The sequence below is a fragment of the Camelus dromedarius genome, chromosome 10, assembly GCF_036321535.1.
Source record: "Camelus dromedarius isolate mCamDro1 chromosome 10, mCamDro1.pat, whole genome shotgun sequence".
NCBI classification, from domain to species: domain Eukaryota; kingdom Metazoa; phylum Chordata; class Mammalia; order Artiodactyla; family Camelidae; genus Camelus; species Camelus dromedarius.
Genome location: NC_087445.1, coordinates 71672449 through 71695214, shown reverse-complemented (window position 1 = coordinate 71695214; position 22766 = coordinate 71672449). Strand labels below are relative to the sequence as shown.

The 22766-nt window shown below is 44.4% G+C and overlaps 1 protein-coding gene across 3 annotated transcripts in view; it reads right to left on the bottom strand.

Moving 5' to 3' along the window:
• Positions 1–22766, bottom strand: part of STXBP1 (syntaxin binding protein 1) — a 62265-nt gene that overhangs the window by 19899 nt on the left and 19600 nt on the right. For all 3 annotated transcript variants that reach the window (XM_031450503.2, XM_031450504.2, XM_064490538.1), the window contains exons 2-11: positions 12466–12515; positions 11930–12011; positions 8674–8750; positions 7763–7841; positions 6482–6585; positions 4675–4823; positions 3153–3237; positions 2247–2377; positions 1182–1289; positions 85–145 (exon numbers count right to left, since the gene is read on the bottom strand). In XM_031450503.2, coding sequence (XP_031306363.1) covers positions 85–145; positions 1182–1289; positions 2247–2377; positions 3153–3237; positions 4675–4823; positions 6482–6585; positions 7763–7841; positions 8674–8750; positions 11930–12011; positions 12466–12515 — 926 coding nt within the window. The remainder of the gene's footprint in view (positions 1–84; positions 146–1181; positions 1290–2246; positions 2378–3152; positions 3238–4674; positions 4824–6481; positions 6586–7762; positions 7842–8673; positions 8751–11929; positions 12012–12465; positions 12516–22766) is intronic.

Below are 22766 nucleotides of genomic sequence, written 5' to 3'. Positions count from 1 at the left end.
TGTGCTGAGGAGGCATCCTCCCTGTCCCCTGGAGAGAAAGCAAGGGTTAACCTACAGGGCACTGGAGCGTGAGGACAGGCTTACCTTCTCTCCAGTATTCATTCTCTTGCTAGAAGAAAAGTCTTTCAGAGAACGAGTGACTTCCCTGGAAGAGAGGAGGCAGCTAAGCTTCAAGGCGGCACCAAGTGCCTCTGTATGGGCGCTACAGGAGTAATACTCCTTCCTTTAGGAACACGTGGTGACTTTTCCTGCTCCGGAAGGTACACATTTAAAGTGGTTTTCTAAGAGGAGAGACAGCGATACATCATTTTCCTAATGTTCTAGATCAGGGGTCTCCCTAGTGGGATGTACAAGGTGATTTGAGAACAGAGAAGAAAATACTAGAACAGCTACTTATCTTTTTCAAATTTATCTTTTTGTATATGCTGTGAAATAAACATATTGGTACAATAAAGCATACGGTTAATGCATAAATAAACTTATATACTGGAAATGGGAATTAACATTTTTCTAAAGCTGAGTGATCCAAAGAGTTTGGAGATCGGTTTTCTAAACAACAGAACTGACCAGGCTGTAGTTTCTTCTCTCTTCCTTTTGAACTTCCTGAGGCTATCACCAACTCAATGTAGCAGAATGTGTCCTTCTGCAAAAGCAGGCTTGTCTCCAGTTTAAAGGTCTTATTAAAAACTTCCAGTGTTAGAAACATTTTGAAACATTTTCAGAGCAAGGTACTGGTTCAGTACATGGATCAGCACATCAACTCTTGCCCAGAAATTTTAGGTATGACAACAGGGAGGAAGGGGACACACCAGCTACATAAAAGAAACTCAAATTGTGTGTAGTGGAGTCTGGATCTTTCAATGAAACAAACTGGCTTTAAGTGTTTAGTGTTTATAGAGCATTTTGCTGAGAGAGCTACAAATGCTTTCTAAAAATTCTAAAAGCAATTCTAACACAGAATGGGTTTTCTAACTTCGTGAAGTCGGCGTAGCCTGAGCTCAGATAACAGAAGGCACTCATCATCACTGGTTAGCATGTGGCCAAGCTGAAGCACGAATTCCTCCACTGGTGAGCTCTGCTCAAGTTGCCCTGAGAATGGGCACCATCGACTGTGATCGCCTGGGTCAGAGGGGTGAGCCCTGGAGCAGGGGCGGGGCTGGCTGAGGCCTGGGGGCTCTTACTGGGACACCTCCGCGATGTGCTTGTGGCGCAGCGCTATCCAGAGGTCGTCATCCTCGTCCAGGAGCACTTCCTTCACTCGCGCCTCCCCGATGCCGCTTGTCTCGTACCTAGAGGGGAGATGTCCCACAAAATTCATCCATCCCCCTGTGTTATAACAGATGGATGTTCATCCAAATGATCTGATGCATCACTGTCTGAGTCAGGTCTGCTGCCTCTAACAAGGCTAACAATTTCTTGGGCAGGGAGATACCCAAAGGTCTAATCAGTGTCAAACTGGCTTGAAGTCCTGTTTTAAAATCTCCAGGCTCAGCTGATAGGCGCTCCACCGGAGCCACCTGGTTCAGGCGTGAACCTGGGTTCAGAGGGACTTGTAAGGGAAAGGCAGAGACCGCACTTGCTCTTTGCTGGGAAAGGACCAGGATACCATCTCAAATGTGTGGGACCTAAATAGCACTCCGCAGCTGCCTGCAACCAACCCTCAGCAAATTTTCACATGTGAAATCATGAATGTCTAAAGGAAAGCAAGTATTAGAAGTACCAAAAGGGGGAAAGCTGAGATTCAGTCATATTTTGGGGACCTTCATTTTGAAACCACTATCTTTATGATTAATATTATAAAACAAATAACATGACAACAGTATAGTCTGTTCCCATAAAAAGAAAAGTAAGTTTTAGAGACTGAGTTTCTGATGATTGCTACCAAGAAAAATGTTGTTTATAATGAAGAAAACTGCAAATGAAATTCAGTAAGTAACACCTGTTGGTATATTTTATCAACATATTTCATGATCTATAGTTAAGAAGTTTCAATTCTGAATAAGATAAGCTGTCACACACAAAAGTCAACATACTAACACACCCAAGCAGGCTACAAACTAAAGATCTAAAGTTCCTGTTCTCCCCAAAAAGGGGCGGGAGTTTCTGGCTGGTGGTACAACTGGGAACTTGGGACCTCACAGAAGAGACTGCAGGCTTAGCAAGACTGTATCAATGCACCTGCCCTTCCTAGGAGGTGTGTTCGGCTCACTTGCAAAGCTGCAGTCACCCCGGGTCCGTGTGCTTACTTGTATACATCATTTTCAATAGGCAGCAGGTCGTAACTCATCGCCTGAAAAGTCAATTCATGAAGCACGGGGGAACTGGGGTCGAAACCACGGTCCAGGATCAGGAGCTGGGAGCGAGCCTTGTCTGGGCCCTGGAAGGAAGGACACAGGGAGTGCTTTCAGGAGCCACCCCACACGACTCCAGCTTCCCCGACTAGCACTGCTACCGCTCCTGTAACAGGTGGCCACAGGAAGTGAATTCTGACTCAGACAGCACTAAGTCCATTTACTGCTGGGCAGGGACACTGATACACGCCATGTGTCTATTTCATAACGAGGGTCCTCTGAAGCAGATCCAGAACTGTGGCTGAGGTCCAAAGAGAGCCTATGAAGGGGAGCGCCACCTAGGTTCAGCTATACATAGGGTGACCCACCATCCAGCCGGCCTGGGACTGAGGGGGTTCCCAGAATCTGGGGATGTCAGTTCTTAAATAAAGATAGTGATGTAACAGTTCTGTGTCTTGACTGCAGTGATGGTTACGTGAATCTACACTTGTGATAAAACTGCACAGACTTGTACATACACACACGAGCATGTGTACAAACTAGTGAAATCTGAATAAGGTCTGGAGAATGTACCAATGTCAATCTTCTGGTTTTGATACTGTACCATCTGAGGGATGGACGCAGGACTTCCAGTGCTAATACTGGGAAAGTTCCAGCCAACAGGAACAAGCTGGTCACTGGGATGCACTGAGCAGAATCTGTATTGCCTGCCCGAGGGCTTGAGTGTTTCCCGGGAGCTCACTGCATGGGAACGGGGTGCTCACGGACGCTCTGTGAGCAACCAAACCGAGCCGTGCCCGGGCTGCCACACGAACACCGTGGTCACTCGGCGAGAAACACGTGGGCTAGGTCAGGACTCACCTCCCCCATTGTCGGGTCATCGGCTTTGTAGGCGTCGAGCTTGTCCTGGATTAGCTGAGCCAGCAAAGCATTATCCTTGTATTCCCTGACAAAGGAGAGCGGCAGAGGGTGAGCGGCTGGTGCCCCAGTCAGCGGCACTGTCTGCCCTCAGGGAGGAAGGCAGGCCAGCACGGAAGGGTCAAGGGGGACTCGAGCTTCATCTGCACTGCTCTTCCACAATGAGAATATACTCATATTACATGTGCAGTCAGAAAGGACAAAGAAAACACTTAGCTCAGTGCCTGGAACAGAAATGACTGTCTAGTTCCTTGCAGCGCTGCTCCCAGCCCCAGCCCCTCAACGAGTGAACCGCAAACCCCCACTGCTCTGCCAGGAGGTGGGCTTCTGTCTGTCAGGAGCACCCTAAGGAGGGCAGGGAGGAGGCGCTGCTCTGCGGTGCACATTCCCGCGGACCAGCAGGCGGTGAGGATGCCTGGCACTTTCAGCTCAGGTCCTCAGCTCCTCCCGCAGGGACCCCACCGCCTCTGGCTTCTCCTTGTGGGACTGTGACTCTCGCTCACACCCACGTCTTCACACCCCCACAGCACTGCCTTCACTCCCCTGTGCAAATCCCCCAAAGGCTGTCCAGGGAGAACCACGGAAGGGCAGGATCCCACATCTGTCATCCGAGGCTTCCAGAAATGGCTTCATGTTGCCCCACTGCCTGCACGTACACAGTACAAGACTCCCAAGGCTCCTCAAACTCGCCCTTTGTTTTCCTACCTTTACGCTTCTGCTCAGCCCAGTGTCCACACAAAACGCCCTCTGCTCCTCATCGGGCTACTGAGATCCAAACCCGTCCTCCAGGATCTAACTCAGATGTCACCTCCAGTCTGAAGCTGTCCTTGCTCCTCTCAACTCAAAGGGCCCTCTCCCTGCTCCAGGCGCCCAGGCCTGTGGCCTGTACCATCCTAAGGCACCGGTGTCGCAGGCCTGTACTGTAGGTGTGCACAGCTCATGCTCACGTCTGTTGGTACACACCTTACCTACCTGCCTGGAGCAGGGGCTTCAAAGGGCAGGGGCTGTGTCCTCAGGTTAAGTCCCGCTGCCTAGCACTTAGCACACGGCAGGCAAGTGACTTTTATATAAAGTGAATGACTTCATAAAATCTGGGGACTCCGTCCTTCGGAGAATTTTCTCTATTTTATCTTACTCTGAAACATCCTTTGCAAGATGGTATTTGTTTTTAAAGGTGACAAAGAGATGAAAAACTGTAGGAAACCTGGGCTGCAGATATATGGTGGTTCACACCTGGATATTCAATACTTGAATATATGTATTTCATGCCCTTTTCTGTATGTATTAGTGTATTTCATAATAAAATTTAGAAAGTAACAAAAACACTGGAAAATAATTATAAATGTGGAGGCTCAAATCTTGATCTTCTGGAGACAACTGCCAGAGGCACTGTAGGGCCAGAGGAAGCTCCCTGCTCCGCAGCCCCCCGGGGGGCCGCCGAAGGCAAGCTGGTGCCCTGCCTTACCCCCGGTACCGCACGGCTGGGTACTCCTTCAGGGTGGCACACAGGGTCGCAATCTGCTCCGCCAGGCGCTCCAGGATAGGATTCTTCATCTGAGCCTTGTGGGGACTGTAAAAGCTTTGGAAAGAGTCAGCAGAATCCAAGGAATACACCTGAGAAGGGGGAAAATATATATAAATATAGATACAGGCCTGTTTGCATCCAGAATGGTGACCGATCAGAGTCTTCTCCAACCTCGGTAGAGGCTACAGAATGCTTTTCATTCATTCCACAAATGTGGCTGGGCATCTGCTGGGTGCCAAGCACTGTGCTCAACACTTGGTGACCGTTAGTGACCAAACTGTTACTGTCCTCAAGGAGTGTGCAATCTTATAGGAGAAGGCAGACAATGAACAATACATATAATGAAAAATCAGTTCTATGGTATGTGAGAAACTGGCAAGAGTCTGAGAACATAATAAATAAGCAGGGACAGAATGCCTGCAGGCTGGGCAGGGAGGACAGCAGGCCCCCTTGAGGAGGGGACATTTGAGCAAGGGTATGAAGGAGGTGCAAGGTTTCTCTCCAGCAGGGGACTCCCTGAGGAGAGATGGCTGTGCCAAGGCCCTGAGGCAGGCATGTGCCTGTGTCTGTGTCACTGGCCCTTATAAGTTCAAGTAAATAAGGGACAAGCTAGAAACTGTGCTGTGACTGTGGTAGATAAAGCAGCTTTTTATGGATTTAATAATTTCCTATCCTCAGTAGTATGTTGCAGGTATTTTTCTTCCTTCTTCTTTTTTTTCTTTGAGGGTTCTAGAAGTTTAAAATTTCCTCTTAAACTACTTAGCCTGCCAGCTATCAGTACTCTCTTAGACTCTCACTTATGTAAACTACCCTGATCTGGCAAACCTGAGGGTTTGTTTTTTCTTTTAAGTTTATTACTTTTCAAAAATATAAGAAATATAATACGGTTGGATATGCTAAAGTTGGATTTTGTTCAATCCAGGTGGTGACAGGCTCACACAGAGGAAAAAAAATCCCTGCCCTCGAGCTGGGAATAGGCTTTAGGCCAAGGGAGAAGGGAAAGAGGCTGTCTTTTTAAAATATTCACACTTTATTTTTTCCATCTCTTCTTCCCTAAGAACTGGTCACTGTCCAGCACTAGAAGCCGATGTGTAAGGACCCACATGCCACAGGCATCTCTTACCCCTACAAAATGCATGAAAGTTGTGTTATTTTTGTTTCTTTGCTAGAAAGAGGCATTTTAACAATCTTAAAATTCTAAGGTACAAATTTTGTATATTCTCTCATGATCAGCCTCACTTTTACTGGTTTACTGACTTTGTTTTTTTTCCCAAGGGGAGAGGTTTTGGCACGTGAAGCGTTAACAGCTCATCATGACGAAGGCTACCATCTGTTCCTTCAGCACATGACAAGCTGAGGTTATCTCTACATAAAAACAGTCTCCTTTGCAGCAGATGGGTGTTGTCTGATCCCTTCCCCTCCCCTCCTGCCATGCTCTTTCTGGATTGGCTACTTTCTGGTTATTCAAGGACGCAGCCAATAGGAGTGAACACTGTGAGTGAGGTGAAATGAACAGCAAGAGGGCACAGTGGCTGGAAAAAGTCAGAAGGAACCAGAGAGTAAGATGAGGGCATCCTGGGTCGACTCCTGAGGAACACTGTTTCCATTACATAAACATCCACTCACAACCCAGCACTCAGCAACTCCCTCCCCAACTCTCTTTATGACACCCCACCCCTCCTGCTCAGACTGGGCCTGATAGAATAACCAGGATGCAGATTTTCTATGCCCCCTCAGGCAGCCTCACCTGGGATTCATATGGGAGGAATGCAATGTTGATTTCCGTCAGAGTTTTGATGACTTTGGCTGCTCGAGATTTTACCAGCTCGTTAAACAGGGCGTCTGGACAAGCTGCGAGAATGAAAAAGACAGTAGGTTTTCCTGTCCATTTGCTGGCTCATTTCAACAGTCACACATGTCTGGTGAATTCTGTATTTTATTAGGATTTTTTAAAGGCAAATAGAAAGTTCATTCCATCCTGAAACTTACTATCTCTAGGGTATAAAAGGAATATAAAACCATCTACGAGGCTCTCAATGTATAACAAAGGAACAAATGGCAGGAAAGACTGAGATAATGGAAGCTAATAAAAACTATTTTCTGATATTAAGGAGAGGAAGAAAAAGAGCCAGGAGCAATTGAAAGGAGATAAGGAAAAGGCCTGCAAAATAAACAAACACCACACATCTGAGATACTTATGAAAAATAAAGTAAGTAAAGAAAAATAAAATCCTTGGGAAATGTGATGCAGACATTTCCCCAGGCCCTCTAAGGAACTCAGCTGCACAGAAGACCCACTTGGTGGGAGAACCACGATTTCTCATGACTCTCCTGAACCAACAAATAGCTTCAGGTCCCTAGAAATGTGTTACTGGTTTCTTCTTACTAATGCTGTCTACCTGCTTTCTTTGCCACCCATCTTCAAAGAGCGTAAAGTTATTCTCTGCAAGAACCTTTCCCCATTTCTCCGTGGTGAGTTCTGTGGGGCTTTCCCCAGAGAGAACACCGGGTGAACTGTTAGCTCTCCAGCCCTACTCATCTCTCTCTGCTTAATATTACAAAGATCGACCAAAATGCTTCTGCACTAGGCTCCATGCACAAAACGTCCACAAAGTAAGAAAACAGATTCTAGGACAATGATATAGTTCTATCTGATACAAATATCACCAGAGTATCTTTGTAGTTGAAAAATGGGTGGAAACTCACTGCAGTTTATAGTGGTATCTGGAGGTCTGTACAGTGAAACGCTAAGCTAGCATGGGAAAATTATTCTCAGCATTAAACACACTGGCCCTGAGAAGAGGAGTTATTTTTCATCAGGAAGGACTGCCTGACCTAGTAGGTTTGTATTTGTGTGCGTTTATTTTTATCTCTTACGCAATTTGTCTTCTGAAGAGAAAATAAAAGATCATGACAAACATGGGAACAACCCATTTCTTCCCTGTTGACTTGGCTTGGTTGTGGGTCAGTCTGGCTGTGCAGGAGGGCTAACTGGGAAGGTCGGGGCGCAGCTGACAGCCGTACTCACAGTCAGTGAAGAAAACATGTGCAGCCCGGTACTTGGCGGTCGGTGGGTCCTTAAAGTCACTGATGAGAGAGTGGACAGACTGTGGAGAGGGGAAAAATAGGAAACTGAATCCAATTCTGGAAGCAAATGGAACCTAAATCTGAATGGCATCAAATCCATGCAGGCTTCAAGCTTCATGCACAACAGTAAGGCATTTCTGCTGTGTGTTTGGCCATAACTGAGTTCTGAGGACTTAACATTAGGATTATCTCAGAGTTTGGATGAACAAAAGCCACCCAGCTCATTCCAGAATGACAGCACTGGTTCTTTGGAGTCACCAAAACTTGGGTTCCTAAGAAGAGACCCACAAAAATGGAAACTGGTCAGAAACCTGCCAGGAGATTCATGGCGATGAAGTTCTGGCAACTTAAGTTGTATCTGCAGAAACTCACACATAAGCCAGTTCCCAAAAGTGAAAAGAAAACATGAAAACGGGGGAACCTGCATAGATTAAGAGACTTAAGACAACCAGCAATCAAAAGCAATGAGGAGGGCTTTGTTTGGATGCTGATTTGAACCAACCCCCCAAAATGATAAGACAGGTAAATTTGAATACTAACTGGATATTGATGAAATAAATCTGAAAGCATAAATGCCCAAGCTCTCCAGGTGGATCACTAGATAAAATGACCTCTACTAGAGATGGGGTGCCGGGGGGAAACGGGGAAGCTGGTCTGGCTTTCCGGGCAGTGGCCGTACTGCAGACAGCGTAATGCCCTCTTCACCCACCACTTCCCCATTTGTGGGGTGCATGCTTAAGCAGAGCAGTGTGTTAAATGCGTGCTTAGCCTAGAAAGGTCAGACGCTGTGCCACACAGACCCCAAGCCAGCACATGTAACCTCGGCCAGAGCTCTTTCTGGGGAGGGTTTACCTTCTCAGAAGGAGTGATGAGATACACGGCCTCCAGGCTGGGCAGCGGCTCTCTGCGTTTGTTGATGTCTTCCACAACTAGACAACAGAACAGCAGCCCACAGTGAATCAAAAAGCACAACTGGAGATCATGAAACTAGAAGCCACAGGGCGAGGCCACCTTCAGACTGGCACAACAAAAATCTACGGTGGGGGAGAAAAAAGACTCATTCTCCCCATCCCTAGTCCCTAGAGCTGCCACATTCCACTGTCTCAGGATGCTCAACACGGTAGAAAACCTGAAATCTTATCACCTAAATACTTCCCACCTCTCATTTCAGTTTAATTCCTTGATCTGCCCTGACTGAAAATGGGAAATGCTACCTCATTCTATCAAGAACACTCGATTGCCTTTTCTTTCAGTCTTTTTCTCATCTGTCTGATATAATCCCAATTCCTTTAGAATTTCCACATTGGGTTTGTTTTTCAACAATTGGATGGTTTTTATTATTGTCCTCTGCACATCACATGAAGATATATCCTCTGTATTAGAGTGTTCCTCTCAATAGTTCAAAGACTAAGCATCAGATTTTGTTAAAGCAAACCGCAGGTTGTTTGGTTTGCTTGTTTCTTTTGCAGGACATCAGCCGCTTCGTCTGGAAAGAAGCCCTCTGGGAAAATCATCACCTCACTTGTCACCTGATAAAGCCTAGGACGCATCACCACACAGCACTGTCCTCTGGCACTGGAGAGAGCAGGACAATCATGCGGTGCCGTTCTTCCCGTGCAGGTGATGTAAGCAAGTAAAAGCATCACTTTAGAAATATGCCTTGTAACATTTATAATGACTTTTCATCCTGAATAATGTTCAAATTAATATCAATAATTAATACCAAATTAATATCAACCACCTACTTTACCAGTGGTTGCAGATTTTTTAATTTCATAGGCCAATAATTTTTTCAGGGGGGCAACACAGGCTTCCTAATTTCAAATTTTGCCAAGTAAGGACATTAAAAAAAAACTTCTAGGATGGGGAAGAGACTGTGTGCAGGAGGGGAGAGCTGAACCCTTATCTACCACAGGAAGTCAATAGAGAACATCTAATATCCGCGAATCGAGAGATAATCGAGAGATAATCGTCTAAGCACTTATTTAGAAATATCAAAAAAGTAACCAGAAGGACAAGCAGAACAGCTGCCTCTGGGGTGATGGACCCTCGGGGATGTGGGAGGAGGAGAAGGGAGGGCAGGATCACGCTGCTGCTTTGTTAGATGCTTATTAGCTGCATTTGGCTTTTCCCCCGGTTACACTTGTGATAGAGGGGAAAAAAGTTTAAAAAATTCAATGAGGAAAGTAACTTTGTGAGCTCAAATCAGGGGCAAGTCCGGTCTTGGATCACTGAAGGACCAATAGTTACACCAAAAATTACGTACTCCCTTTCCAGTTTCTGGTAAGAGACAAACTAGATTTGGAAATGTGTTTTTTAAAAATGAAGGAATCGCATCCAAGGTGTGATTGTACCCCCCAAATTATTTTACCTGTTTATATATAGTTCACATAGAATTTAATCAACAAGAAAATCCACATTATATTATCACCATACTTTCACAATTTTAAAACATTTTAACACCAAATAATAGAAAAAATATAATCTTAGAATACAGGACAAACTTTCAAATTAAATTCATTTAGCTTTATGAAAATCTCAACCCTCCCTACTCTTCCTCCTGTAATTGTGGTAAAGCAGTAATTTTGACAAACACCAGCAGTAGTCTGTGGGCCACATACCATATAAAGTCATCTCCAGGGGAAAAATTGGGAGCTGCATTGCAATAGATATGTTCCTCCCAACATTTTTTAGGAGGAAAAACAAAGGTTAACTTCCTTGTTTGAAATACTATCTCAAAATAGACTGCTTTTCAAGCAATGCTGTTTCACAGGTCAAAATACATGATCCCTCTTGATAGGGGCCCCTAAGTTAGGTTTGAACTGCACACAAATGTGAAAAAGAGCTTAGGACAGGAGCCAGGAGGTCTGTGTCCTAGTCTCAGGTGTGACACTGGCTAGTGACCTTCGGCAGGTGATTTAACTTATTTTAAAAACCTATTATTGTGAAATTATAACACATATTCCAAAGACTGAATAAAACATAAACATACAAATAATTATAAAGCAAATGTCTGCATAAGCAGCACCCTATCAGGAAATAGAACCCATCAGCACCGCAGAAGTGCTCTCGCCCACCCTCATTCCCCTCCCTCATCACCATTCCCTCTCTTCCCTCCAAAGAGAACTACCATCAGCACAAGAACCGTAATCACTTCTCTTTATGGTTGTTTAAGACTCACTTGTCCCTGCATTTCAAAACATTATATCTTAGCTCTGCCTGTTTTTGAACATTACATAAATTAAAGCAGACTGATAAGTACTCTTTCATATCTTGCTTTTCTTATCCAACACTATGTTTATTATATTCATTCACACTTCAGAATGAGCAAGTAGTTGGACTTTGTTCCTTTTCTTTGCTATATAATATTCTGCTGTGTGACTGTACCACAATTCATTTAGCATTCTACTCCTGATGGACGTTTTGGTAATTCCCACTGTAGGGCTACCATGAGCAATGCTCTGAGAGCATCCCTGCATGTGCATCCTGGACATGCATGCCTGAGCTGTCTAGGACACACATCTAACTGTGGACTTGCTGGCTTACAGGACAAGTATACCCTCAACTCTCCTAGACACCACCAAGTGTTTTGGAAGGTAGCTGAACCAACTGACACTCAGAGTTCCCATTTTTCTATATCCTCACTGTCACTTGGCATTATCATGGTTTAAATACTCCAATCTGAGTGCATAGTAGTATCTCACTCTGGTTTTAATTGCATTCCCTGACCACTAATAAGGATGTGCAATTTTTCATGTTATTTATTGGCCATTTGGATTTCTTTCTTTGTTAAGTGCCTATTTAGGTCTTTTTCCCATTTTTCCTTTTGGGTGGCCTGCCTGCCTCCCCCCCCCCCCCCCCCCCCGTTGATTTAGCCTTCCTCTTGGCATCCTTTCCCAGATATTTAATGGGCATCTAACACTGGATTAGGTGCCGGGGGTTCAGCGATGAACAAGAAAGCCTGGGGTCTCTCTCAGGAACTTACAGTACTACCACCCAGGTTGTTGGAAGATCTAAAGTCAAGTGGGATAACAACGACTAGGGAGGAGAAAGAACACCCCAGGGAAGGCTGAGTGCTGCCGGAGGGCAGAAGGGAGGCCGCGCTCACTTGTTATCCCCTCCGTCATGATGTCCGTCATCTTGCAGCAGGAGGAGAGCATCCTCATGCTCAGCTGGTCCACCACCAGCACCTGGAAGCAAAGGGCACAGCTCACAGCCTGTCCGGCATCTGCTATGACCTTCTCCCCCACTGACTGCATCAGACTTCACAAAGAGCCCAGAAATGCAGAGTACTGAGTTACCGATGTTTCCTATGGACCACAAGTGGAGAGAGGAAGCTAAAACAAGGCTACTTCTCTCCTTCTTCAATGATGTAAACCCGGGCAACAGGAGAGAGAAAAATGTGGGTCCGCAAGCTTTCTGCTGCAGTTACAAGGTCCAATCAGTTTTCATTTCATGAGGCAGCTTCCTCAAGGTTAGTTTAAAAAATAAAACAGGTGGCATAGCAGATCAGAAGCTCTTTGTACCCTCCTAAACACACCAAAGTTTCTCATTCCACGCCTAGCAGCTCTCCCCAGCGCTACCCGAGTCACCCCGTCCCCATGAACTCACCTTTAAGGTCATTAATTGTGCTCGTCAACTTACCTTCCACTCTCCCTTCTTCTTTACTTTCTTTATCACATCATGCATGATCTCTACAGAAGGGAAGGAAAAGGAAGGAAGGAGGGAGGAAAAAAAATTTTTTTTAATTTAATCCCAAGGACTTCCAACCCCTGCCTGTTAGGCTAGGCCACTTGCCCTGTCTAGGCTTTGTTCTCCTGAGTCATGCAATTCAACCAATCTGTCTACTGAGCCAAAGTCAATCCACCATAAAGACAATTCTCTTTTTGTTTCCTTAATTCAATGGTTCTCAGATTTTTGGTCTCAGGACTCCTTTATATTCTTAAAAATTGAGGACCTCAGAGAGTGTTTGTGTATGTAGGTAAATATCTATTGACATTTACTGTATTACAGTAAAATTGAGAAATTTAAAAAATATGTATTAATTCATTAAAAATAATAATAAACCCATTCTTCGGCATCCTACTTGCATTTCATTAAAACGCTACTTATATTTTCCACAATAAAACAAATGTTAGTGAGAATACTGGCGTTGTTCTACATTTTTGCAACTCTCCTTAATGTCTGGCTTCATAGCAGGCAGCTGGGTTCTCCTAGCTGCTTCTGCAATCTGGTGTAGACCACAGCATATGGAAAACTCCACTGTGCGTTTGTGACAGAATAAGAGTGAAAATGCAGATAACATCTTAGCCTCATTATGAAGACATTTTCGACCTCAAATTCCCAAAAGGATCTGGGATTTGAGAACCACTGCCTTAAAATAAGTGAGTAAAATGCTATGAGAATACCCCAGGCCACATGAGCCCCCCTCAAGCTCCAAAAACAGATGTGAAGAACAGCTGCGATATCTTTCCAACCCTGAGCACATCTGTGGGATGCTTGCACCCCCAAATCAACATTTTTTTGTAAGCCACAGCTTCTATAATGCCACACCACACACAAGTCTACCCGGCTGCAGGGGATTCACAGGAAACAGCATTCTTGCTGCTCTTTCTAAACCCAGATCATCCACAGGCCTGGAAGGACCTGAAGGCTAAGAGCTGTTATTAGCAAGTGTGCTTCAAACGTTTAGGTCATTCTCTGGAGCACAATTGTCCTCAACTCTGCTTTTGACTCCCCAGTAATCTGATGTGTCATAAAAGTGTTTTAATATTTTTAAGAACTTTTTATCTGATTATTAAGAAAAAAAAACACAATCATTGCAGTAAACTTGGAAAACACAGAAAAATATAAAGAAGAAAATACCATGTATTATCACTTGTATACTTCCAAAGAATAAAAAAATCATTTGTAATCTTGCCATCCTGAAACACATAATTAACATTTTTGCTTATTTCCAACTCGTTTTTCCCATGAACTTTTACAGTTAAGATCATGCTGTATATATAATTTTGTATTCTGTGTTTTTCATCAAGAAAACTCGTTTCTAGCGGGGAGGGAAATAGCTCAGTGGTAGGCCACATGCTCAACATGCACGAGGGGTCTTGGGTTCAAACCCCATTACCTCCCCTAAAAAGCAAACAACAAAAACTCATTTCCCCATGTTAATAAAAATGCTTCTCAGGATTTTAAATGCCTGCATAATAGTTCCTCATTTAGTCAACAGTTTTCCCAGTAACCTTTTAGATTACTGCCCATGTTTCAGTGTGCGAACAACTGGGAACAAATGTATCCAATAATAAGGCAGAGGTTAAGCCTATCAGGTTACATTTGTGCAACAGATACTATGTACCCACTTGAAATAATGATAACGGAAAATACCTACTCACTCGTCCCCTCTGTCATTCCCTGGACCCAGCACCAGGGATGAAGGGCAGTGGTGCTGCTCCTTCTGAGCTGACGCTCCAGGGAAGGAAGCAGACAAAACACAAAGGGCGGTCAGGCCCCACACAAGGGCTTGGAGGTAAATAAACAACCTTCGCTGAGGCAGAAAACAAAAAACCAGGTGTGGAGAGCTACCTTTAAGAGGGGATCAGGCAAGGCCTCTCTGAGGAAGAGGGAAAGCCACAAAGGAAAAGGAGTTTGACCGCTTCTTGGAACTGAAGACGGCAGAGGCTGAGGTTGGAGGCCAGATCACAGGAGTATGTTTTATTCGAAAGGCACTGAAAAGCCACCGAGGGTGGGGATGTCATCTGATGTGCTGGACAGACAAGACTGGAGCGGGGCAGGAACTGAAGCAGGGAGTAGAGTCAGGAGGCCCAGCCACGCCTGGTGGCAGTGGAGGTGGTGAGAAGTGGGTGAATGTGGCATCTATTTGGAGGCAAAAGCAACAGGGCTAGGTGCTGAATTGGGTGTGGGGGGAAAGTAAAGGAACGAAACATAAATGACTTCTAGGTGCTTGGCTTAAATAAAGAAATTGATGTAGAGACAGGAAAGATTACAGGGAGGAGAACTGATTTGTAGGAGAATACCAAGAATCCTTTTTGGTTAAAGATTGAGACGGCTAAGAGACATCCGAGGGGAGATATGGTCTGGGTAGGGGGAGCTTGAAAGACTGCTCTGAAGCTACAGGTAAAAATTTGGGCATTATAACCACACAGAGGTAAGAGGTAAGGTTGGAGAAAATCCTTAATGCTTGTAAGATCAGTAAGATGGGATGGAAACATGACTTCTATTGACCTTGGCAAACATTCCCGTGAAACAGTAAGGATGAAGCCAGTTTAAAACGAGTGCTGAGGAAGAGAAGACAGACTAGACAAATCTTCAAGAGGTTTTGCTATAAAAGGTAGCAGAAAAAAAGTATGAAAGCTAGACAGGGTAGACAGAGAATGTGAAATCAAGGAACTTTTTTTTTTAAGATGTGAGAAATTAGGGTATTTTTTAATGGTATTGGTAATAAACCAAAAGACAGGAGACTGATGACGTAGGAGGCGGATGGATAAAAGACTGCGGTCCCTGAGGAGGAGGAAGGGGCTGGGATGATCTGAGACACAGGAGGAATCTGACCGGGGACAAGGAGGCAGGCATCATGTTGCATCCGGTGGGGAAGAGACAGGAGACAGGAGACGACTGGTGGGCTTGAAGAGACTGGGCAGAGGTGAGGGCCTTCCTTGCTGGACACGAGGTCACTGGCTCAGAGTGGGAAGAGTGGTGTTATTTATGGAAGGTTTGAAGAAAGATGATATCACATATCTTCCCAAAGACTGGGAAAGTGGATTTCCTACAGAGATGTTTCAGCATTTCTCAACAGGATGAAGGGCTAATTTGAGGTTCGTGACCATAAATTTAAAGTAAGACCAGGCAGCTCAATTGTGTGATTTTTTTTTTAAACCAATAACGTTCCATTGTCCAGGGGTAAGCCAGGAGGGAAAGAAGAGTTGGTTTCAACTAGGGTTAGAGTTTCCACAGGTGAGTACAAGAGAGGGAGAAAATGCTCAAACTATGCGGCTCAGGGGAAAAGGCACACTGCAACTATTCTTTAAAGGATATACGCATAGGAAAAATTAGAAAATTTTATAACAAAATGCTATTTCTGTGCTTTAAGAGTCTGATTAATCTTTTAAGTTCCAATTTGTGCCTTCCTATGTTTTTCTGAGCTTTCTGCATTAACAATGTATTAGTTATTATAACAGGAAAAATGCGCTGAAAGTAATGTGTCAGTGAACATCTTTGTTCCCAGGGCCTCTCTTTGCACAAATTATTCTGTTAGGAGTGCTTTCTGGGTGTGAAATGAATAGGGCAAAAGTATAAATGTGCAGGGCTCTTGATAAATTCTGCTGAATTATTTTCCAAAAGCACATTTTATACCCCCATCAGTACTCTGTATGGCTCTCCAAAATAACATACTAACTGTTAAATAATACCTTGAGGTTTGTTTGCTAACATGACTGCAGAAAATGGCATATTTCACTATCTTTTTTGTATTACTGAGGATGAACTTTTTTTTTTTTTTTTTTTGGCTGCCACACAAAATTAATTTAAACTCACTTAAAAAAAGATCACTGAGATAGACTGGGATTTCAAAATTGTAGAATAGACTACACTGTATAGCACAGGGAAATATACACAAAATGTTATGATAACTCACAGAGAAAAAAATGTGACAATGAGTGTGTATATGTCCATGAATAACTGAAAAATTGTGCTGAACACTGGAATTTGACACAACATTGTAAAATGATTATAAATCAATAAAAAATGTTAAAAAAAAAAAAAAAGATCACTGATTTTAAATTCCACTCACCTTTTGATAGGGGAAGGCAGAGATATAATCGGAAAATGAAAACAAGTGTCAGAAGTCCTGACGACTGGAAGCACTGCTGTGGGTTCAGCGTTTGCTGCCCAGTGATTCCTGTTCTGAAATTCTCGGGGCCTGTATTTGCAGTGGGTATTGTTGTCAGCCAATTCTAATCCTGCCCTACATTTTTCTAATCCAATACCGAAAAGGAAACAAGGATTAGAGCCCACTTGAGCATTAAGAATCAAGTCGGTTGGGCTACTTCCTCACAAATAATCCCTGGCAATCACATTTCATCTCCCTTGTAAGTCCTCTTTGCTGGAGAGAAACAATAAAGCCTTCCCAGCTGGTCCCACCAGCAGGTCTTATTTCTACATACCAAACCCCACGTCTCTATGGCCAACTGTCCACGCCACTGCCACCTAGTCTGTGTATATGGGACAGGAGACACCAGGGCAGCTTCAACTTCTCCATATTTGTAAGGACTGTGGCTCTGATGGACTCTGCTTCCCTCATGGCCGAAGGGCTAAGAAAGTAGATTCCTTCTCAACCACATCCTCTAGGTCCTGGGTGACTCTCAAACATAACCAATCCCTCCCAAGTCCTGAGAAAAACAGCAGGCGGTCTAGATTACCAGGGACACCTTCAGATGCACCCAGTATATCCACTGGAGCCCCTCAGCGCAGGCTCTAGGACAGCTGCAAACTCCTCCCCTGGGGAATCCCTGCCCTTACAGCCCTGGCACCCATGTCTGCCCTCGGCAGTGACATGTGTCAGGGCACCTAAGCCCACGGCCCACCAAACCATCTCAAATAGCATGACTAATACGACATGGGCTGGAAGCTTGGGAGAAGTGGGAGCATCACCAAAGGCCTCTGAAGCATGGGGGCTTCAAGCAGTCTATACTCTGTAGCCCCAGAGCTCCATGCTGCCCCGACACATGCACCTGGAGAAGCACCTCCACCCTGCTGAGGCACTTAATGGAGTGAAAACTCCGGCCACAACTTTCCTCCTCTTTGACCAATCCACAGTACAGGGAATTTCCAGTTATTGCAGCTCAATAGGGGCAGTTCTGAAAGGCACCCTGTTGAATAACCCCCAGCGGTATGAGGGTACAAGGCTAGTTACTCAGGCAAAGGTCACTCCCAACCCTTATGATTAAGGAAAAATGCCTGGGAAGCACTGAAGTTAGACAACGGAAAATCCAAGTTGAGGCATTTGTTAGCTGTGGACCTTGAGCAAGTACAAAACATTTTAGGCTTCAGTTTTCTCATCTGCAAAATTAAAATTGTAATACTCTAATGACCTGTTGTGAAGATAAATGAGCCAAATGCCTGGTAAGATATCTGGCACATACAAAGCACTCAACAAAAGGCACCTATTGTGATGACACTGTAAAACCCTATGAAAAGGAAATATAGGGTTCCAGTCAAGATGGCAGAGTGGTAGGACCATGAGCTTGCCTCTCTTCGCAACTACAACGAAACAACAACTGAATGCTATACAACCATCGAAAAAAGACTGGAACATAGCAAAAAAGATCTTCTGCAACTGGAAACATAAAGAGGGAACCACAGTACAACGGTAGGAGGGGTGTGCTTACAATATAATTGGGCCCCATACCCCCAGGGTGGGCAACCCACAAGCTGAAGATTTGTTAAGTCGCAGAGACCCTCCCACAGGAGTGAGAGCTCTAAGCCCCATGTCAGGCTCCCCAGCTTGGGTCCTGGTACTGGGAAGAGAAGGAGAGCCCAGGACATGTGGCTTTGAAGGCCAGGGGGGCTTGGGTCCAGGAGCCCCACGGGACTGGGGGAAACGGAGACTCAGAGGCAGTGATTTCATAGGAACCTGGGCCAGACCTGCCTGCTGGATTTGGAGGGTCTCCTAGGGACATGGGGGACAGCTGTGGCTCACTCAGGGGACATAAAAGCTGGTGGCAGACATTCCGGGAGTGTTAATCTACATGAGCTTTCCTGGAGGCTGACATCTTGATTAGATCATTAGCAACAAGACCTAGCCCCACCCAACAGCCTGCAGGGAAGCCTCAGGCCAAACAACACAGCCGCACCCATCGGCAGACTTCCTAAGCCACAAAGGCCTCTAGACACAGCCCCACCAACCAGAGGTCCAGGACCAAGCCTCACCGGGCAGTGGGCAGGCACTGGTTCCTCCTGCCAGGAAACCTGCATAAGCCTCTAGTCCAGCCTCATCCACCAGAGGCAGATACTAGAAATAAGAAAACAATAATCCCAAAGCCTGTGGAAGGAATCTACAAACACATAGAAAGACAGAAAATATGAGGCGGCAAAGGAACATCTCCCAGGACAAAGCACAAGATAAAATCCCAGAAGAAGAAATAAGTGATGAGGAGATAGGTAATTTACCTAAGAAAGAGTTTAAAGTAATGATAGCCAAGATATTCAGAGAACTCAAGAGGAGTATAGATGCCCAGAGCATTTCTTAGCAAAGAATTGAAAAATATGAAGAATACCCAAAGTTGAAGAATAAAATCATTGAAATGAACAATACACTAGAAGGAACCAAGAATAGACTAACTGAAGCAGAAGAACAGATCAGTGAGCTAGAAGACAAATTAGTGGAAATCACTACTTCAGAACAGAAAAAAGGAAATACATATTTAAAATACAGTTTTAAAGTAATCACAAAATACCTAGATATTAAACGCTACAGGTATTTCACCAAAAATTTCTAAACTTCTTTCACCCACAATAAACATGTGAATACGTTCTGGAATAATGGCACCAACTCATCAACGTATATAAATCTTAAATGCAAACATAAAATTGAACAGAAGACCCTTTATGCCCCTTCTGAGGAGACAAGTGACCTCTGTGTATCTAAGAAGAGATGCATTAATGCTGAAGCACAAGGAGGGGCCCCAGAAAGTAAGGTATTTCATGTCACCTCAGACACAGGACTGTATTATCACACTGCTATTACTCAACAGTGTTCTGAGAATTCACTTAGACAAGAAAACAAAATAAGGTATAATATTGGTAAGAAGGATGCATAGTATCTGTCTGCAGAAATCATGGGAATCAACTGAACAACTATTAGAAGCATTAGAACCTTTAGTAAGGTGGCAGCTACAAAATAAACACTTTATAAAAGCCAAGAGGACTTTTATGTGGCAACAGTAACCAGACATAGGAAGACAGCTCCACTGTTTACCCATGCACACCAGGCTGGGACTCCACACCTCGTCCTTTCCACTCTACGCAATGCTGGTAATTCCACTCTGAAGCAACAGCAAGTCTGTTCCTCTTTCCCTGACAGTGCTTCAGATATCTGAAGGCACAACCAAGTCTCTCTGAATGGCTCTGGGCTGAAGATCCTCCTTGCTAAGCAAATGCATCTTCCCAGGTGGAATAAGTTAAGGCTAAACAAAACAGGAGGAAATGGTCCTACTACTTGAAAACAAGCCTTCCTGATACTCTCAAGATCCTTCCCTTAGAAATACCGACATACACAGAAACTATTGGTAACTAACTACAAACCACTTCAATTTTTTTGCATTTCTGATGTTTTTAATAATATAGAAGTAGCACGTTCTTGTTGAAAATCAGCAATAGAGATGTATAAATACAATGTGAAATTCCCCTCCTTATCCCCACACTTGAAGGGAAATAACCACTAAGGGTTTAGGGGCAACCTTCCAGATCTTTTCCATGTACATACACGCGCGCGTGGGACTGTAAGCATGTGGCTCCCGGGCAGAGGTCTGGGAAGTAAAATAAGTTTCAATGATTCCACTTCTTCGGTGCTTAACACTTATGTTGGAAAGAAACTTAGAGACCGTCTAAGGCCAGAGTCGAGGTTCCTTGTTTTGGGATTGAGATACTCCTGCAAAACACAGCCATCTGGAGTGGGCAAGGCTACTGACTGGCCACTCCAGAATGAGCAGAAACAGGTCTCTGGTTCCCCATCCAGATGCTCTTCCCACTAAACTTATTGTCTCCCGGGCACTGGCGTGGACTGGACTCTGGAATTGAACCGGGTGTGCCTTTCTTTGATATGATGCAATGATTACCTTGACAAAGTAAAGCAAAATAATTTAGGTGAGTTTTGGAGTCAGGTGGTTAAGGTCCAAATCCCTGCTCCTCTACTTACTAGCTGTGACTCTGGGCAAGTTATTAAATCTCTGTGCCAGTTTCCTCATCTGTAAAACTGGGATGACCACACACGCCTCATAGTTATTGAGAGGATTAAATGGGTTAATGTGTGTATAGCTCTTAGTTCAGTCTTAGAATGGTACTTGGCACCATCAGCATCTTTTCAAAATGGCATTTGACCTTCGTAATAAGGGAGAATCCAGTGATTTCAAATTGGTTTCTTATTGCTCCTCCATGAAGTTTGTGACATGTCTCCCATTTTCCAGTTTGTTTCTCTGCGTATACATTCTTTAATCCATTCAACAATGATGATTTATTGAACACCTGCTATGTGCCAGACATCCTTCCAGGAAAGACCCCGATGAAGAAGCTAAACAAGATTCCTGCTCCTAAGATGCTTATACTTGATGTGGAGGGGGAGAGACAACCAAAAAACACAAGAAAATAAACAAGGTCATTCTAAAAAATGACACATATTGCGGTCTTTCCAATGGTCCTCGGAGGACCTTCTGTCAAACCTCCATCACACTCCAGAGGTGACGGGAGGAACCAACCCTGTGAAGATCTGGGGGGATAGTTTTCCAGGTATAGGAAGAACAGGTGCGAAGTCCCCAAGTCAGGATCAAGGATGGGACAGTCTAGGAAGAGAGGGACTTGGCAAGCTTGGGAAGGGAGAGAGTCAGGCTGCACTTGGGGCAGTGGTGCCCGAGTCTCACTTTACTTGCTGAGGACGCCACAAGTCACTCACTGTATTCGGCTTCTTGAACACTAAGCCTCATTCATTCACTTTCAAACATGACAGCTCCCTTCCCATCCCGACACCCTCATTCCCGCCCATCTCTGGCATCTGGCATAAAATAATGATTTAGCAAATGTCTGCAGAATGAATGAACCTCCCAAGTGGCATAACTGCACACTGTTTGCTGGGAGAGGAATGAGCCATTCTGCTCACGGCTGAATAAGGTGACCCCCCGCACCCGGAGATCTGTGCAACCACCTACACACACCCATCCCGGGGCTGCCACCCTCCTGACACCCCCAAGCTTCAGAACCCCCAATGCATAAGTCTCAGAGATTCTTTCACAGGGATTTCTGAGAGAGAGATCTCTTTTTCTTGAGGAACATGACAGGTAAACTATGGCTGTCCTGGCCAGTCCAATTTTGCAAGCCAGAAGGATCTAGAAATGTTCTTCCCTGAACTGTTCACTCAAATTCAGTGAGAAGTGTGGTAGTGTGTGGATGTACAGATACAAACACTCATATCCAAAGCTTCTGCCATCCTAGCATCTTTCTATACACTCATTTTTAACCAGTGTCTGAGATATCGCAGCCTTAGCCAACATACTTTTAAAAGCTCATATTAGAGGAAAAACTCAATCAATAATTCAGTCTCAATAAGGAAAAAGTGCCCACAATAATAATAGTAGTAACAGTTATTTGAGACTCACTACATGGAATACATTGTCTGATACATTTTCCATGCATCCTTTCATTTAAAGCTCACAGCAACCCTCAGAGATTAATACTATAATCACTCCCATTTTACAAAGGAGGAAACTTAGGCCCAGAGAAGAGAAGTGTCTAGCAATTGCACAATAAAATGCCCATAACCATGTGAAGTCTATGGAGGTTATAAAAAAAAATATAAATCAATTTCTTGACCTCAAGGAACCTACAGTCTAGTTTGGGAAAGAAGGCATTACACCTGAAGCATAAGCTAAAAGTCACTAGAGGCCTCACACAGTGCTCATGGGAATGGAAAATGGTGCAGCTGCTGGGGAAACGGTCTGGCAGTTCCTCAAACAAATGAAGAGCTGCCATGTGATTCAGCAATTCCACTTTTAGACACATACCCATGAGAAGTGAAAACACAGGTCTCCACCGCAACTTACCCATAATTGCCAAAAAGTAGAAAACCACCCAAATGTCCACCAACCTGATGAATGGATAAATAAATGTGGTACACTCAGACAATGGAATGTTACTGTCATAAAAAGGAGTGAAGTACTGAAACG